We start from the raw sequence: 17812 nt of genomic DNA, 5'->3' as shown, positions 1-17812 counted from the left end.
CACACACCCCTCCACCGCTGGGGTGAGACACACACACACACCCCTCCACCACTGGGGTGAGACACACACACACACCCCTCCACCGCTGGGGTGAGACACACACACACACCCCTCCACCGCTGGGGTGAGACACACACACACACACCCCTCCACCAGCAGGGTGAGACACACACACACACCCCTCCACCGCTGGGGTGAGACACACACACACACACACCCCTCCACCACCGGGGTGAGACGTGTTGCGGTAAACATTCACTTTATTTTGTCCTAAAAAATCTCGACGTAGAGAACGACGATAATTCATTTAATTTCTGTCAGCAAGAAGAAAACTAAATATCACCGTCCTGATCCCTTAACTCTTGACCTCTCCCTCTCTGATTGACCTCTCCACAGAAAACGGTGCGCGCCATTTATGACTACGGCGCCGCAGACAACGACGAGGTCTCCTTCAAGGACGGCGACGTCATCGTCAACGTGCAGGCCATCGACGAGGGCTGGATGTACGGCACGGTGCAGCGCACCGGCAAGACCGGCATGCTGCCCGCCAACTACGTGGAGGCCATCTGAGAGACGCCCCGACCCCGGCCACGTAGTTTGTAGTGCTTCATGTGACCGTTATCCTCCACGTGTATGTTATCTTCTACGTGACCGCAATCCTCCATGTGACCGTTATCCTCCATGTGACCGTTATCCTCCATGTGACCGTTATCCTCCACGTGACCCTTATCTTTCATTTGACCCTTATCTTCCATGTGAGCGTTACCCTCCACGTGACCGTTATCTTTCATTTGACCCTTATCTTCCATGTGAGCGTTACCCTACACGTGACCGTTATCTTTCACGTGTCCTGTAGATGTAACGTACATAATATTTCTGACCACACTACTTCTTATCGACATTTTGAAACTCTCGCCAACGCGCCCTTTGTATATTTATAGAACATAAATACTAGCATATATGAAACATTCTCCTCTCAAGTAGTTTCCGATTATCGGCGTTAATGGAAAACTGAGGAGAGAAAAAGAAACGAGTGTGATGACGAAACGCAGGAGGAGTCCATCAGCGTCTTCCTCAGCGATGAAGAGTCTCAGTTTTCCCTCCTGAATGTGTGTTTGTTTGGATCAATAAAGCACACGAGCTCCTGCAGCACTCACATGTCCTCGTATTATTGAACATGTCTATCTAGATCTGTCTCTGATCATGTGACATTGTAAACAAACGGCGTTTAGATTAGCGGGAGGTTTAGCTAGTAGCATTAGCCGCTCGCTAACCAGATTCTCCTCAGTTAGCTTGTGGTGCGTTCAGGTTCTGCTCAGTGAAAACCAGAACATGTTATTGTGATGTGTTCACACGTAAGCTGTAAAATGTAGTTTTAAGGTTAAATAAAAAGGTTTTCACATGACTATGAAATATATATTAGAGGTGAGTTATGATCCATTTAATATAAATATATATGTCTGCTTCAAGAGAAAAAAGATGCAACTTCTTTAAACAATGTATTTTATTTCAAAGTGGAATTCCAGCTGTGGTCTTTTTCTCAAAGATCTGTAATTCTAGATTATTTTCTCAAATCATTTAAAAAATATAATTTATTTTACATTTGGTACATTTGAAACCATTAGATATTAAAGAAAATTAAACAAAATCAGTGGAAATGATCTGCAGTGTGGATTTGTCACTTCATCTCTTCAACTTCAAGCTTCTATGATAATAATAATAACTGTTTCACACGGTGAGTTGGAATCAACATCTTCATCAGTATAAACAAGGACAAAAACACATTTTTTGGGTTGCCAGATCTCAACTATCTTCTCCAGTACAACATTCATTTGACCTTTGATTTCCATCCATATTCATTTATTACAATCAAAGGCGTGTTTTGATTATAATAACAGCATTTAAATCTCAATTTTTATCACAGATTATTTACCAACTTTGGCTGTTTATGATGTTTATAGGTCATCAAATCAGACGCTACCGTTCACTCGTTGTCAATGACCTTATGAATGAGTCACCAGAGAAGCTTCAGAACCCAGAAGGTTTTTACGGCTTAAGTATAGTTAGTTATAAAAGTCATTCAACCAGCTTTAATAGAGTTGTTAGTCACAGCTTATAAAACACATTTTTCTTTCGTCATTTAGACGTCAGATGATCACATCCAGAGTTTCTCCAGCTTCAAAGAAAACGACCATCGTTTCCTTCAATGACTTTTTGGCTTAAAATGTCTTTTTGGGGGAAAAATAAACCTCCTTTGTGTCGCGAGTCACGTGAAGCTTTCTCTCCGTCACGCTGACGTTGGGTCTCAGAGGGAGAGCGAGGTCACCTGGCGAGCTCACCTGGGCGCTCGCTGCAGACTCAGCAGACCCGCCCTCTGGTGGTACTGCTTCTCTTTGGCCGCCGCCACCTTGGCGCTCAGATCCACGGGCTTCTCGAAGAAGTTCACCAGCGTCTGTTCGGTGAGCAGCGACGCAACGATCTGCGCGAAGCTCACCGTCCACTCGCCGTCGTCTCGGGCGACCTCTGACCCCGAGCCGCGGTGTCCGGCCTCGCCGATCTGCAGCACGAGGCTGGTCACGTGGGCGATGGCCTGGAAGAGCTCGCTCTCCTCGGGGTCGCCGTGGAACATGCTGTAGAGTGTCTTACAGAACTGGATGAACTGGCTCTGTGGACCAAGAGGGGGAAATGTCAAAGTTAAAATACGCCCGAGTCAGAAATGTTGAAATTCTTCACTCCGCGTCTGATAAGCGGGAGATATGACATGACGCCAGGTAGTCGTGTACCTGGTTCATGAGCGGCACAGGCTTCTCCACGTCCTTCTCCCTCTCCCTCCCCAGGTCCTTCAGCATCTGCTTCAGCTGCTCCAGGTAGTCCGGCTCTTCTGCTGCAGCACCTGGAACCACAGCGAGTCACATGAGAGCGAGCCCGCCCGTAACTCCGCCTCCCTCAGCCCCACCCTGCCTCGCGCTGCACCAACCAGAGGGCAGGGTCACACGGAGGGGTCTGTTGGTGGACATCGGGGGGCTCTTCATCAGGGACGGGTCGTCCTCGCTCTCAGTCAGAGCTGCAGACAAACACGTCTTCATTAGTAAGATGTGTGTTCATGACAGCGGGCTGATGCCCCGATGGCACATCGTCAAGGACCTGGTGGGATGTGCAGACGATACAGCAGCCGTATCTTCTCATTCAGCTCCTCACAGTACAACGTGTCTGAAAGAGAGACAAGATGAATGAAAGGGTCCCTTTATCATCCATTTGAACCTCCCCCCCCTCCGCCCACTCACCCAGCCAGCCCGTGAACTCCCTGAAGGTCACCAGGTTGTCCCCGTCCTGGTCCAGGAGGGTGAAGGTGCGGTTGGCGAGCGTGTCGACGTGCTGGTGGGCGTCGCCGGGCCACGGCGCCAGCAGCCCGTAGAGGCTCTTGAACTGAGGCCGGTCCAGCCGGTACTGGCGCTCCACGTGGGAGCGGCACGAGTCGCCGGGACGCCACGCCGCCGCCTCCGCAGCCGCCGCCGAGCTGCCGTCGCCCCAGTACAGGCTGATGAAGTGCTCCGTCTAAAAGGGGGAGGAGACGCAAGCCAGACGGGACAGGGGGACATTGACCAGGAAATATGGACGAGAAGATATGGACAAGGAGACATGGAGGAGGAGACAAAGAGACATGGAAGAAGAGACATGGAGACATGGAGGAGGAGACATGGAGACATGGAAGAGGAGACATAGAGACATGGAGGGAGACAAGGAGACATGGAGGAGGAGACAAGGAGACATGGAGGAGGAGACAAGGAGACATGGAGGAGGAGACAAAGAGACATGGAAGAGGAGGCATAGAGACATGGAAGAAGAGACATAGAGACATGGAAGAAGAGACATAGAGACATGGAAGAAGAGACAAGGAGACATTGAGGAGGAGACATGGAAGGAGACATAGAAGAGGAGACATGGAAGAGGAGACATGGAGACATGGAAGAGGAGACATAGAGACATGGAAGGAGACATGGAGGAGGAGACAAAGAGACATGGAAGAGGAGGCATAGAGACACGGAAGAAGAGACATGGAGACATGGAGGAGGAGACATGGAAGGAGACATAGAAGAGGAGACATGGAGACATGGAAGAGGAGACATAGAGACATGGAAGAGGAGGCATAGAGACATGGAAGAGGAGGCATAGAGACATGGAAGAAGAGACATAGAAGAGGAGACATAGAGACATGGAAGGAGACATGGAAGAGGAGACATGGAGACATGGAGGAGGATAGATGGAAGGAGACATAGAGACATAGAAATAGAGACATGGAGGAGGAGACATAGAGATATAGAAGAAGAGACATGGAGACATGGAGGAGGAGACATGGAAGGAAACATAGAGACATAGAAGAAGAGACATCGAGAGGAAGAGGAAGAGGAGATACCTTGAAGAGGTCGTAGACGGCGGACAGGGTCTCTGCAGAGATGGAGACATCTGGAGTCACCACCCTCAGCTGCAGGAGGAGAGGAGGAGGAGGTGTGAGAGGAGGCGGACTTTGGGGCGTTACCTGTAGCGGTCTGGGGGCGGGGCTCTGCTCACGGCGTTGTCCTTGGTTGTGTCCTCGTGCGCCTGCAGCACTCGGATCCGGTGGCGGCACCGCAGACCCTCCACCTGCCGCACCGTGAGGTCTCCGAATCGCTGAAGGGGGGACAAGGAGACACCGGGAGGTTTAGACCGACCTGGAGGACAAGTCCTCCGTCACCTCCACCTTCCCGCCTCAGACTCGCTGATTATCGTTTCTATGACTGAACATTAATGAACCTGATGAAAACGGTTAGCGGGTCGGACCTCGTGGGACTCGTTGATGAGGTCGGTGATGTTTGTGTGTCTCACAGCGGGGGCGTCGCCGCTGCTGCTGCTGTTATGGGTGGTGCTGGCGTCCTCGGCGGCAGCAGGCGGCGAGGACGGAGGACATGGCGACTCTTCGCTTCCCACCTGGTCCAGAAAACTGCACGGAGACAAGAGGCGTGTCCTTCAGAGAGCTTCATAGACATCGCCACGCCCACAGGAAATAACACGTGGCGCCAGCTGCTGTCTTTTTCCTGCTCCTCCGTGGTGATCGATCACATGTTGGTATAAACGTATATAGACGTCATGTCGTATATTCAAAGAGAAGCCGGGACACCTGGCGAGGATCATCAGCGCCTGGCCGTCGTCCGTGCAGGCGGAGAGCAGCGCGGCGTTGGCCTCCAGCGCCGTCAGGCCCAGGCGGAAGATGGCGTTGATGCCGTGGAGGAAGAAGCAGTCGACCACGCGCACGGCGCTGAGGAAGGGCAGCACGCTGAGGAAGAGCGTGAGGAACCAGGAGAGGGAGACGGAGGAGAGGGCGGAGACGTCCGGCACGCGCTCCGCCAGCTCCGGCAGACGCTCCCGGATCAGCTGCTCGAAGACGGACTGGTCCACCTGGGCGCCTGGGGGGGGCAAAGGGTCGGGATGCGCGTCAGATAATTACAGATTTTCATTCATTTGCTGACTTAAGAAACAATAATAGTTCTTTAAATGTAGTTTTCGCGTTTTCAAATATGAAATTAATGGTGTCAGAAATATAACAAGAACATTTATACGGTTCTGCGTTTACTCAAATCACAATAAATCAGATCAGTTATTGTTATTTACAGTATTCTTTCATTTAAAACCACAAACATAATAAACTAAACGTCTTATTTTATTCACTTAACTGTGGTTACATGCAGTAGTCATTCTTTAATTCTTATTATTTCTAATTATTTTACATTTTGAAAAAGTCCATCACGTTGATCTTATCTTTCTATTTGCTTATTTATAAAAGTAAGAATCGCTTTACTTGCTAAATAAATGAGTATTTTCAGTATTGTTTAGTGTATAAGATCCTTGGTCACTAGATGGCAGCAGTGTTGTTTATTGACACAAATACAATCTGCTGCTTAAGAAGAAAAGCTTCATTATTTTAATATAATAAGAACAATCACATTAAGAAGAATCATCCAAACTCTGCTCACTAATGGGCTCCGTAAAGTCTCTCAGTTTAAACTAATAGAAATATGAAATAACTGCTGCCCTAAAATCAGAGCTCCCAATATAAATATAAGAACACAAACATCCATTACTCAAAGGAAGAGGAAGCAAAGTGCTTCACAAACACAGGAAATGAGGACATAAATAATCTGTTTGTCCGATCAACAGCCAGGAGGCACAAAACCACTTTAACCGCGGAGCAGCCGATTGGAGGCCGCCCCTTGACCTCCGACCTCTCACCTATGACCCTGCGGTTGAAGTAGTCCGGCAGCATCCTCTCACAAACGGCCACCAGCAGCCAGAAGGCTTCTTCTTCTTTGGTGTAGAGGAGCAGCACCGAGGCCAGGATGTTCATCGACTGAGAGGGAGGAGACAACACACCAGGGTCAGAGGTCACCGCCACGAGGTGCTTGGTTCACAGCTTTTGAACTTTCAATATTTTCACACATGTAATTGATTATATTTATGATTTACCAACAATAGTTTATATTAGAGAGCGTCAACCTCTGGTTCTTTAAAATTCACGTGTTAAAGCTGCATTCTCTGTAGTGACCAGCAGGGGGCGACTCCTCTGCTCCCATAGACGTCTATGAGGAAATGGCTCTACTTCTCTGTAGTGACCAGCAGGGGGCGACTCCTCTGCTCCCATAGACGTCTATGAGAAAATGACTCTACTTCTCTGTAGTGACCAGCAGGGGGCGACTCCTCTGCTCCCATAGACGTCTATGAGGAAATGACTCTACTTCTCTGTAGTGACCAGCAGGGGGCGACTCCTCTGCTCCCATAGACGTCTATGAGGAAATGACTCTACTTCTCTGTAGTGACCAGCAGGGGGCGACTCCTCTGCTCCCATAGACGTCTATGAGGAAATGACTCTACTTCTCTGTAGTGACCAGCAGGGGGCGACTCCTCTGCTCCCATAGACGTCTATGAGGAAATGACTCTACTTCTCTGTAGTGACCAGCAGGGGGCGACTCCTCTGCTCCCATAGACGTCTGTGAGGAAATGACTCTACTTCTCTGTAGTGACCAGCAGGGGGCGACTCCTCTGCTCCCATAGACCTCTATGAGGAAATGACTCTACTTCTCTGTAGTGACCAGCAGGGGGCGACTCCTCTGCTCCCATAGACGTCTATGAGGAAATGACTCTACTTCTCTGTAGTGACCAGCAGGGGGCGACTCCTCTGCTCCCATAGACGTCTATGAGGAAATGACTCTACTTCTCTGCAGTGACCAGCAGGGGGCGACTCCTCTGCTCCCATAGACGTCTATGAGGAAATGACTCTACTTCTCTGCAGTGACCAGCAGGGGGCGACTCCTCTGCTCCCATAGACGTCTGTGAGGAAATGACTCTACTTCTCTGTAGTGACCAGCAGGGGGCGACTCCTCTGCTCCCATAGACGTCTATGAGGAAATGACTCTACTTCTCTGTAGTGACCAGCAGGGGGCGACTCCTCTGCTCCCATAGACGTCTGTGAGGAAATGACTCTACTTCTCTGTAGTGACCAGCAGGGGGCGACTCCTCTGCTCCCATAGACGTCTATGAGGAAATGACTCTACTTCTCTGCAGTGACCAGCAGGGGGCGACTCCTCTGCTCCCCATCTAAGTCTAAGTCTCCTCTAAGTCTTCTTCAATGTAGCATGATGTTCATTTAGTGACTGATGGTCCATGTAGAGTCACTGGACGGGGCTACATGCTGATTGACAGATCTCTAATACGCCATAAAGCTGGGGATGCTTTGGGGTGGGGCTACATGCTGATTGACAGGTCTCTATCAGAGATGTATACTGCGTCCTCCTCAGTCCATAAATGGTCACTTCTTATTCACTGGTTGCAAAAAAACAAGATGGCAGCGGGCATAAGGCCAAACGTGTGGCTACCTACAAACCAAATGAGTTTGCTTTGTGTTTTTTTACTACACCTGTGAAAATATAATAGTTATCCTTTAAGGTTTGTCATGTCTTATCAGTGAGTAGGATTTGCTTTATGTGTTAATTACAAAACTGTTAAATATAAATGATATTTAGGATTCGGTCCACCTCCTCATACTAATACTCGTACCACCCCCCTAATACTCGTACCACCCCCCTACCTGACAGTATCCGATCTTGGGGTTGCGGTGGGCGTAGGCGGTGAGGACGCGCCTCAGCGCGGCGATGCCGGTGGGGTTCTGGAAGGCCGGGTGGTCCGGCAGCGAGCGGTGGAGGTCTCGCTCGATCTCCTCCGTGGCCAAGCTGCTGTGGCCCATCGACTTCTGCACCACGCTGGCGTAGTAACCCTGGTGGGCCTCCACCTCCGAGCACGCGTCTGCAACAACAACCACGGGCGCCACCGGTCAAAGCAACGCACGCGGCGCTATGACAGCTAATGCTAACTAGCTCAGGTCGCTAACTGCTAAGGTCGACAGACGTTTCACTCAGTTTTAAATGGAACCAGTTAACGGGAAATGACCATATATGGACGTAGAGCGGGCGCATACGTCCCTGATTGACACCTGCCAATCCCATTAGCCCCGCCCTAAAGCATCCCCTCTTTTATGGGGGTGGTGACTAGGACTAGGACATTTAAGGAGGTTGCTTCCTGTACTGAATCCTTCACACGCGCCTCCTACCCGAGAGGGTCATCCACAGCTCCCCCCGCAGCGACTCCGGTATCCCCATGGCAACGAGCCGGTGCATCTTGTCCGTGCGGAACATGTGGACGCCGCGACCGAACTCCGAGAAATGCTCCTCCCACCGCCGCTCCTTCTCCCGCTCCGCCCTCTGCGAAACACCATCAGACACTGTTAAGGCGGCCGCGCCGGCGTTGGCGAGCGGGGGGGGGGGGGGGGGTCCTGAGGGGACTCGTCTCCTCCACCTGCGTGCCGTCGCTTCCGCGCTGGTTCTGGTGGAACGCCGTCATCAGGGCCTCGCTGTTGACGGTGTTGCGCAGAACCTGCTCCTCCATCTCGTCCTCGTCGGCGGGGGCGGTGTCGTAGCAGAAGGTGTAGTAAGGGGTGGGGGCGCTCTGAGCGTGAGGGGTTTAGAAGGAGCAGTTCATTCGAACACGAGAAGCAGTTTGATTCAGGCTTTTAACGGAGTCTCGTCTATTGGATGAAGAAAAAGCCGCCGCGTAAAATAGCAGAATGTCAACGAGAAGTCAGTCAAAGTACATTTGGACCTTTGTTGCACGTCGTTGTCGAGACACAACAACACTATAAAAAATACCAAAGAAATCTGTAAACGAGTAAGAAAATAAAAGAGGTCTAAATAAAATATATACATTTATAAACAACCAAATTAGAAAATAATAATCATTTTCTATTGCACACTATTCTTTTACAGATACAAGGGGGGGCTCACCGCGCTCCTCTTGCCGTCCCTCCGGCTGCGGAACGCGGACTTCTTCCACTGCAGCGCCCTCAGTCTGGAGCCCACGTTCTCCACCAGCTGGTCCCGGGCCGGCAGCTCGATCAGCTGGAAGGCCTTCTTGGTGCGCAGGCTGACGATGACGGGGTTGGGGAGCAGGGCGGTGCTCTCCGCCTTCTCTATGGACAACACCTGGGGGGGGGGAGACACCCCCGAAAGAGTCCTTAAAGTAAACAGGACGGGTGCCTGGTCGCAGTAACTACATTCATATTGCATTATATAAATAAGTGATTTATTATTATATAAATTGCTCCGTACAATAAGTCACACACATTGTGGCAGCTGCTAATGAGCCGCTTACATCTGTGACCCCTGAGCTTGAGACGGACGGACGGACACGTACCTCGGACAGCGGGATGAGCAGCATGCAGACGGCCTCCTCCCGGCTGGAGAAGCACAGGTATCCGTCGGTGGCGTAGAGGGTCCCGGCCGTGTGGCAGCGGGCGTGGGGGGTCCACACCGAGCACGGGGCCACCTCGTGGAGACGCTCGCTGCGAGGGAGCCTGAACAGGGCCAGGACGTACTCCCTCAGCGCCTGCTCCTCCAGGACCCTGAGGGGAGGGCAGAGAGTGAGGCGCCTGAAGACAACACAAAGGACCCCTTAGCCCCCTTTTGTTTGAACCCACGGATCAACCAACGGATGTGTAAAGTAAAGATAAAGCTTCACGTGTTTAAGCTGCATTCTGTGTAGTGACCAGCAGGGGGCGACTCCTCTGCTCCCATAGACGTCTATGAGGAAATGACTCTACTTCTCTGTAGTGACCAGCAGGGGGCGACTCCTCTGCTCCCATAGACGTCTATGAGGAAATGACTCTACTTCTCTGTAGTGACCAGCAGGGGGCGACTCCTCTGCTCCCATAGACGTCTATGAGGAAATGACTCTACTTCTCTGTAGTGACCAGCAGGGGGCGACTCCTCTGCTCCCATAGACGTCTGTGAGGAAATGACTCTACTTCTCTCTGGATTTATTCCCTCAGTGGACACGAGTTCATGGTCTCATTGTCTAGTTTCAAGTCGTCAACACAGCGTGATGTTCATTTGTTAAATGATGGTCTATTTAGAGTCAGACTGACCATAAAGCAGGGGATGCTTTAGGGCGGGGCTACAGGCTGATTGACAGGTCTCTATATCGGGAAGTGACTACGGTCTGAGTATGTTGACTTCCTGTTCGCCGGTTGCGAGAACAGGAATATCTCTCGTTGCGGTCTGCCACCCGTCTGAATCTGCTGTTCAGCTCCACTTCCTGTTATGGTTTGAGGTTTTTAAAGACAGAAACGACAAACCCCGTTTTATCTAAACATCTAACGGAAATCAGGTTTGTGGTTTCCCTCGATGGAACCTGCTAACCAAAGGAATGACGATACATCTGGGTCTTCGTCACCGTGTAGAGGAACATACTAAAGCCCCCGTCCGCCGCCTCCAGGTTCGTTCGGTTCACATCCTGGTCCCGGAGCTGGAACCGTGTTGTCGTGGTAACGGAGCAGCCGGACCGGCCCTCACTGACCTTTTGGTGATGCGGGCGGGCTGCTGCAGGACTCGGTCCACCTCCAGGCCCTCGCTGTCCAGCAGCCTCCTGAGGGCGATGTCAGCCAGCTGACCTATGACCCCGAAGGCCTCGTCCGGGTTCAGGAACATGGAGAACTCCCTCTGCCGGCGGCGCGTGCTGATGCGGACGGCGTCCGTCATCAGACCGCCGGAGACTCGCTCCAACCACGTCACCTCCGCCCAGGGAATCACCAACTTTACTGCAAAAAAAATAGATTCTCAATCTCAGTCCAAACAAAAAAAAAGAGGTTTGAAGGTCAGAGCCCCCCCTCCGGGGTACGGACCTTCCTTCCCCAGCAGGAAGGAGTAGAAGGCGGCGTGGTTGATGCTGAGGTAGAGGAAGCCCTGCCGCGGCACCCGGCCCTTCCAGCAGCAGCACGAGTAGTACGTCACCAGCTTCTCCGACGAGGGGAGGCCGAAGTGCAGCTCGAACTTCACCAGCGCCTCCCTGAACTTCTCCGGCTCCTCCTCCTGGGCGGCCTGCCGGCTCCGAACCTCCTCCGCGATGAGGCCCTACGGGGGGGGGGGGGGGGGGGGGTCAGACCGGTTTACTCATCAGGGGGCTACGTCTGAACCCACAGCGGGGGGGGCTCCCCCTCCGTCCTCACCCTGACTTTCCCTCTGACGAAGCTCGCCACGTCCTCCTTGTTCTCGAACACGCAGAGGGAGCGCAGCAGGTTGTGGACCAGCCAGTCCCAGTGCCTCCTCACCTCCTCCGCGGCGGCCCCTGGGGGACAGAGGAGGAGCAGAGAGTCAGCGGACGGCCCACCCCCTCAGAGGGGTCTCCGTGGGAGGCCCGAGGGGGGAGGGGGGGAGTCCGGCTCACCGTTGGCGATGACCCAGCTGACCTGGGACCCGGGGACCTGGAGGAGGATTCTGAAGGGGGAGACCCGGGCGTTGGAGTCCAGCACCGAGTCCAGAGCGCCGACCAGTAGACCTGCAGAGACCCGGAGAGGAATAAATACGTATCTGGATGTCAGGTCACTTTCACCCGCGTCTGTGGACACGAGGAGCAGCTGATCTGAGATCTGCTCTTTTTATCCGTTTGTTTTTCTCTTGAGAATTAAAGACAAGAGAAGTCAGGTTTGAATAAAGTGATGCCGGTGTTTAATATATATATATATATATATACGCGTCTGTGTATAATACGTCTGTATATGTCTGTTAGAGAAATGTAGTCGAGTTAAAAGTATAGTTTGTCTCCCCCCAAAAAATTGTGAAGCACAAGTATTAAATATAAAATGGAAATCGTCAAGTCGAGCTCTCGTTTCAAAAACTCCATATCAACAAATATCACGTTCTATAAATAAATATCTGAATGAAATGACCTCATGCTTCTGTTGACTTGTGTGAGTTAAACGGAAGCCGATCGGAGGCGTTCGTTGGATTCAGTTCACGCTGGAGGACGACAGGCCTCCATCGCCATGACGACCAAGTACACAACGTAAACCCCCGGACAGGAAGTTCCTACTGCTGCTGTGAAGAAGCCACCAGAACAAACCCCCCCCCCCCCCCAGAGGAAGCCGGGAGAGGAAACAGCAAACATGGCAGGAGCATAAATGTTTCTATTGTAAAGCAACACAACGAAGGCCTAAAGCACGCGGGGAGACGAGTTCAGAGGTCATTTACCCAGGTGCAGTTTGGGTGGGGTTTGGGTGTAGTTAGAGGGGTAAACAGAGGGGAGGACGGAGGTCTCACTCTGCTTCAGATCTCTGACGCAAACGTCCAAACAGGAAGTGAGAGACTTCTGTCCCCACAAAGCGGCCTCAGTCTGATTGGTGTGTGTTTTTAAAGGCAAACACGCAACTTTAACGTTGTTCTAATCAACCAGCTGGACATTTCACATGTCCACTTCATTTAGAAAGTGATGTCCACTTCATTTAGAAAGTGATGTCCACTTCATTTAGAAAGTGATGTCCACTTCTGAAACAGAAACCCGTATGTTTTCACTTGTGTTTGTTGTGTGAGGATCAGATTTAAATCCGGCTGGTTTACATCCTTCTCTTTGAGGAAGGAGGGACGTCAACACAACCACACATTTGACACATTTCTGTCGGGTTTAACCGTCGCACTCAGCATCATAATAGAACCAGAAGTGGACAAACGTCCCGTGACGTGCTTTGTAAGCGCAATGAATCGGGCCTACTTGTAACTTTGGACTTGTTTCTCCGGCGTTTCTCGCAGTGTTCGACACGGTTTCATTGTCCCGGGTGACGCACGCGTGTCCTCCTCTGGTGGACACAGCGGGACTGAGCGGGACTGTCCCCCCCCCGAGGTACCTGAGATGCGTCCCGCGGGCTCCCCGTGTCCTCTCCTCCTCTGCAGGAGGAAGAAGTCGTTGCTCCTCTCCGTCACCCAGAGCTTCAGAGCGTTCTTCAGCAGGACCTCCTCCGGGTTCAGCCACATCGTCTCTGCTGGTTGTCGGTCTCTTGGCGCGGGCAGGAGACCCGGAGGAAAGCCCCTCCTGGGTCTCAGACACTTCCCCTGGTTGATTCCAGCGGTGGGGTCTCAGGCTGCTGTCCCCCCCCCCCCCCCGGACAGCTGTAGGCTTCACGCTTCCTCCCCTCGAGGCTGCTGCTCCGCCGCAGCAGCTGGAGCTGCACAAAGATCGTCTATGCGAAGCAACGACTCAACCTGGAACTGAATCTGTTCAACCTGAAAGATCCTAAATCCTGACGAGAAAACGCTGCATTCTCTTTAATCGGGTGTTTGATATTTGGAATTTTTATTTGATCACCTTAACAATCTCGTTGTAGGATAATATCCATGCGTATTGCGGTAAAAACGCGTTAGCCGCATACACAAAGACTGCTTCGCGGTTCTTGAAAAAGGACAGAGTAGGAGCTCTTCGTTTCATTTCTTTACAGCCACATTTCGCCAACTTTTCCCTTGCACCACTTCCGGCGTGGGGCCTGTGGGCCCCTGTGATTGGCTGCGGGGCGCTCAGGTGCTCGGCACGTTCGTTCTCCCACGAAGGCTCCTGGCTTCAGAGTAGAAGAATATTACACATTCACCTCCTATTGAGATCCGCTTTTTAATCTGCATCTTCGTTTATTCATACAAGGATGCTATTTTCATAATAACTACCGTCATAACAAATAAAGATAACATTGTTTTTTATTGATATGAAAGAAAAGAAACAATGTTGCCAAAGCATCCAAATAAAAAAGGCAGATAACATATCAAGATGATTATGAACGAAACATTACAATTGTTATAGAATAATAGATGTACAGCATTAGAACTACATTCCAACAAGCAGTGCGTTTTCTAAAAAATCGTTTTCTTTTGGTTGCCTTGTTTTTTAGTTTCTCAATGTTTAGTGAACATAAACCCAACTATCAAAGCACATTGACGTGCAGTCATTGCGCTGCTGCTGGAAGTCCACCTATGATCGAGATAGACCACGTGGGTATAAATATAAACCCAATACTCATTTCACTCAGAACGGTGTGAAGAAGAGGAAGTAGAAAAATAGGCAAGCAAGTGAAACTAAGAGGAGCTTAAAGATTTCACACGAAGAGAATCCTGTTCTGCTATAACACTGTGAATCTATCTGAGTATCAATCTGTTTTATTCAATTGTGTCTTGCAGTTTTGTTTTTCGCTATATTTCATATACATTTACATGAAATACTTTTCTATTTTCTTGGTCCAACTGCTATCGAGAAAAAAAACGGGCGAATTCCAAGCGGTTCGTGTGTGTGTTTGCGTGCGCGTGTGTTCGTGTGCGCGCGTGCGTGGTCGCACCTGTTGGCTCTCCTACTCAGCGGCCACAAATGGAATGCTGCACTCACACCTTATATGGTCAGGTTGAGAATCACCCGGAAGTCGGTGTCCCTTTTATTATTGTCCCAGCTTTCACGGAAGAGTTCCTCATCTGTTTAAACAGGGGTTTTCTCGCTGTGCCGCCACACGAGTGATCCTAAAACATATTGGTTGTTGTGCTCTTATTGTATAATGAGTTAAATGGGTTTTCTTTTAATCCCGGACGGGTTCGTGCTCATTTCCACCGTTTGTTCCCCGTCGGACGTGTTCCGTCGGCGGTCCTTTCTGCTTCCGTGTGTGTGAGCGGAGCAGCGGTGTGATTCCAGAGGAAGCTTCTTCCCGTCAGAATGCAGGTCAGTCAACTTCACACAACTAGAAACGTTTTGTGTTTGAAGCCCGTGAACGAGACGGTTTGACGTCGGTGTTGGTCGTAGAGACAACTTCCGGCCAGAGCGTAGAAACTTAAGCTAGCAGAGCAGCTGTCGACAGCGAGCTAGCCAGCTAGCTAGCAAAGTGCTTCATCGCAAAGAGACATGTTCAACAGTTTGGGGATAAACCGATTAAAGTTCGTTGTTTGGAAATACATTTACCTGGTCATACATTTGATATTCTCAAATAAAATAAACATGTATAATAAATTATATATATTATTGCATATTTTATATAAAGTTCAAAATTCATTTTTTTTCTATTTATTGTTGCCATGATAATAAAAACCCAAAGAAGCAGAATGAAGGAGCGTAAATGTCGTTGTCGGCCGAATGTTTCGTCATGGGAGGTTCTTTAATCTCTCCCGCAGTTCAATTCACTTTCCACTGTCAACATCTAGTTATCGATGAAGACGAATGTGTTCTGATCTTCATCTATGGATTTAAACCGTATGCTTTGTGTTCAGGACCCAAACGAAGACACCGAGTGGAACGATATCCTGAGGAAGAAAGGCATTCTTCCTCCTAAAGAGGTTCCTAAAGATGACGAAGAGGAGGAGTTGGCTCTTCAGCAGCAGTCTGTCGGTAAGAGAAGCAGCGTTGAAGATGAACACCTGTTTCTTTATGGCTTCTTTATTCACGTCTCCTACGTAAAACATATAGTTTTCTTTGCCAATATGAACATTAGAATAATGTATATTATCTAAAATATCAGCTGATCGCTAAGGGTCAGATTCAGAACATCACGTGTGGCTGTCGTTCCTCCAGTTAAAACCTACAAGGACATGACGCTGGAGGAACTGGAGGACAACGAAGACGAGTTCGGTGAAGACGACGAAGCTGCCATTGAGATGTACAAGTAAGTGTCTTCCAAGTCAAAGTCCCATAATGCCTTTCACCTCTCTGATGGTGTGACTCCTCTCAGACAGAGGCGACTCGCCGAGTGGAAGGCGACGCAGATGAAGAACATCTTCGGGGAGATGGTGGAGATCTCCGGGCAGGACTACATCAAGGAGGTCAACGAGGCCGGAGACGGCATCTGGGTGGTGCTGCACCTCTACAAACCCGGGTAGGGGGTCCAACAAGTATGAGGACATTAAAACGAGAAAACATCTGCCGCATAAAATCTTTTAAAACTCTTCCCTACAGTTCAGAGAACGTCAGGAAGTGTTTTTGTCTCTTTTCCTTTGTGTAAATCGACAACATTGGTGATTTATTAGTATTATATCCGGTAATATTAGAAGCCCAAACATGTTCTACTTCACAAACGTAAGTGTTGGTTTTCCTTACATTTGTTTGTTATTTTACCTTATAACTTTCTTTCTCATTCTTTTCTCTTGTATAAATTTCCTCTTAAATCAAAAAAAAAATTCCGGTTATTTTTATCTTCTGTGAATATTTCAATTTAATGTTGTGTTAAACTTCGATCCAAATAGCAAAACCCTTAAGCAGTGTGGAGCGATGCCCCCCCCTCGTAACAACCTTTATGAGACGGAATTCCTAACAGATCCGTGGAAACGCCTTCTTTTCCCAGCATCCCTCTGTGCACCCTCATCAACCAGCACCTCAGCTCGCTGGCCAGGAAGTTCCCCCAGACCAAGTTCCTCAAGTCCATCTCCACCACCTGCATCGCCAACTACCCCGACCGCAACCTGCCCACCGTCTTCGTGTACCTGGGGGGGGAGATGAAGGCCCAGTACATCGGCCCGCTGGTCTTCGGGGGCATGAACCTCAAAGTGGACGGTAGGACCCTCAGAGGACGTAAAGGAGTTGATCCACATCAGCAGATACACACTTTATTCTTTTAGGACTCTTTGCCTCATTTGTTGGATCATGTTGTAATCGTCTACTTGTTGCCCCCTTACCCGCCTTACCCCCCCCCCAGAGCTTGAGTGGAGGCTGTCAGAGTCCGGCGCCGTGAAGACGGACCTGGAGGAGAACCCCAAGAAGCAGATCGAAGACAAGCTGATGTCCTCCATCAGGAGCTCGCTCCCCTCGGGGAGGAGCAGCGACTCTGACGACGACGACTGAAGCTCGTCTCTTCCTCCCTGTAAACATTTCATATCCGTCCCGACGGCTTTGCCCCCAATCTTTTTACAAAAGCATCAGACAAAACTGTAACTTTTTTTATTACGTTTCATGATATTTATGTCACAAAATGTACATTTAAATCTGGGAATAAATGTGAGTTCTCCTCTTTGCCACAAACATTTCTCCTTTCATTTCTTCTGGTGACCTAAACGTCCTTAAGTGTTAATGATGAGTGTTTTATTTTGTGTCTTTCGGTCCCGTTGATTGGCATGTGGAGGCGGGGCTTCCGTTGCTTGACTCCTCCCACCCTCCTCTGCTTATTGAAGGTGTTTCTCTTCTACAGCGTCCCCTCCGGCAGACCTCGGATCCTCTGTTTCATTACCCGGGAAGAAGAGCAGACGTTTATTAAGATCTATCCAGAAGAGGAGAGAAGCCGATGATCAACCTCCTGCCCGAGGGAACACGGAGGCTCCTCTATTATTCATACAAGTTTATGTTTGTTTCTTTAATAGGACGGATAAACGTGAATGGGGGAGGAGATGATTGTGCCAGAGTTTGATCAAAGACCCCAAGAGAAGAATAAAAAACACTGGAGGGTTCAACAAATACA

General features: G+C 49.9%; 3 protein-coding genes across 59 annotated transcripts in view; 2 read left to right on the top strand and 1 right to left on the bottom strand.

Moving 5' to 3' along the window:
• neb (nebulin) overlaps nucleotides 1–1152 on the top strand; it is a 132622-nt gene extending 131470 nt beyond the window's left edge. For all 50 annotated transcript variants that reach the window (XM_078090927.1, XM_078090973.1, XM_078090969.1 and 47 more), the window contains one exon: nucleotides 397–1152. In XM_078090927.1, coding sequence (XP_077947053.1) covers nucleotides 397–570 — 174 coding nt within the window. In that variant the 3' untranslated portion in view covers nucleotides 571–1152. The remainder of the gene's footprint in view (nucleotides 1–396) is intronic.
• A 337-nt stretch (nucleotides 1153–1489) lies between these two features.
• On the bottom strand, nucleotides 1490–13960 carry tbc1d8 (TBC1 domain family member 8). Of its 7 annotated transcripts, none has more exons than XM_078090975.1 (20): nucleotides 13256–13960; nucleotides 11803–11913; nucleotides 11585–11703; nucleotides 11261–11489; nucleotides 10936–11176; nucleotides 9775–9982; nucleotides 9366–9563; nucleotides 8881–9030; nucleotides 8636–8786; nucleotides 8117–8331; nucleotides 6265–6382; nucleotides 5156–5441; nucleotides 4792–4978; nucleotides 4570–4668; nucleotides 4415–4483; nucleotides 3285–3555; nucleotides 3145–3210; nucleotides 2978–3064; nucleotides 2784–2893; nucleotides 1490–2665 (listed from the first exon to the last, which is right to left on the bottom strand). In XM_078090975.1, exons 1-20 carry the CDS (start codon nucleotides 13380–13382, stop codon nucleotides 2336–2338), a joined length of 3372 nt encoding a protein of 1123 aa, XP_077947101.1. In that variant the 5' UTR covers nucleotides 13383–13960; the 3' UTR covers nucleotides 1490–2335. The 7 variants fall into 7 exon arrangements, 3 of the variants coding, with proteins under 3 accessions (XP_077947101.1, XP_040056582.2, XP_077947102.1); XM_040200648.2 differs by having other exon boundaries at nucleotides 4819–4978; nucleotides 13256–13883; XM_078090976.1 differs by having other exon boundaries at nucleotides 4819–4978; nucleotides 12305–13575.
• On the top strand, nucleotides 13688–17808 carry pdcl3 (phosducin-like 3). 2 transcript variants are annotated; one of them, XM_078090977.1, is made up of 7 exons: nucleotides 13688–15096; nucleotides 15639–15756; nucleotides 15940–16030; nucleotides 16097–16240; nucleotides 16706–16914; nucleotides 17057–17221; nucleotides 17546–17808. In XM_078090977.1, the coding sequence occupies exons 1-6, from the start codon at nucleotides 15091–15093 to the stop codon at nucleotides 17200–17202; spliced, it is 714 nt and encodes a 237-aa protein (XP_077947103.1). In that variant the 5' UTR covers nucleotides 13688–15090; the 3' UTR covers nucleotides 17203–17221; nucleotides 17546–17808. The 2 variants fall into 2 exon arrangements, with proteins under 2 accessions (XP_077947103.1, XP_040056583.2); XM_040200649.2 differs by lacking the exon at nucleotides 17546–17808 and having other exon boundaries at nucleotides 17057–17379.
• Nucleotides 17809–17812: the final 4 nt, after the last annotated feature.

The sequence above is a fragment of the Gasterosteus aculeatus genome, chromosome 16 (genome assembly GCF_964276395.1).
Source record: "Gasterosteus aculeatus chromosome 16, fGasAcu3.hap1.1, whole genome shotgun sequence".
Classification (NCBI taxonomy): Eukaryota; Metazoa; Chordata; class Actinopteri; order Perciformes; family Gasterosteidae; genus Gasterosteus; species Gasterosteus aculeatus.
This window is presented reverse-complemented; position numbering and strand designations above follow the sequence as displayed.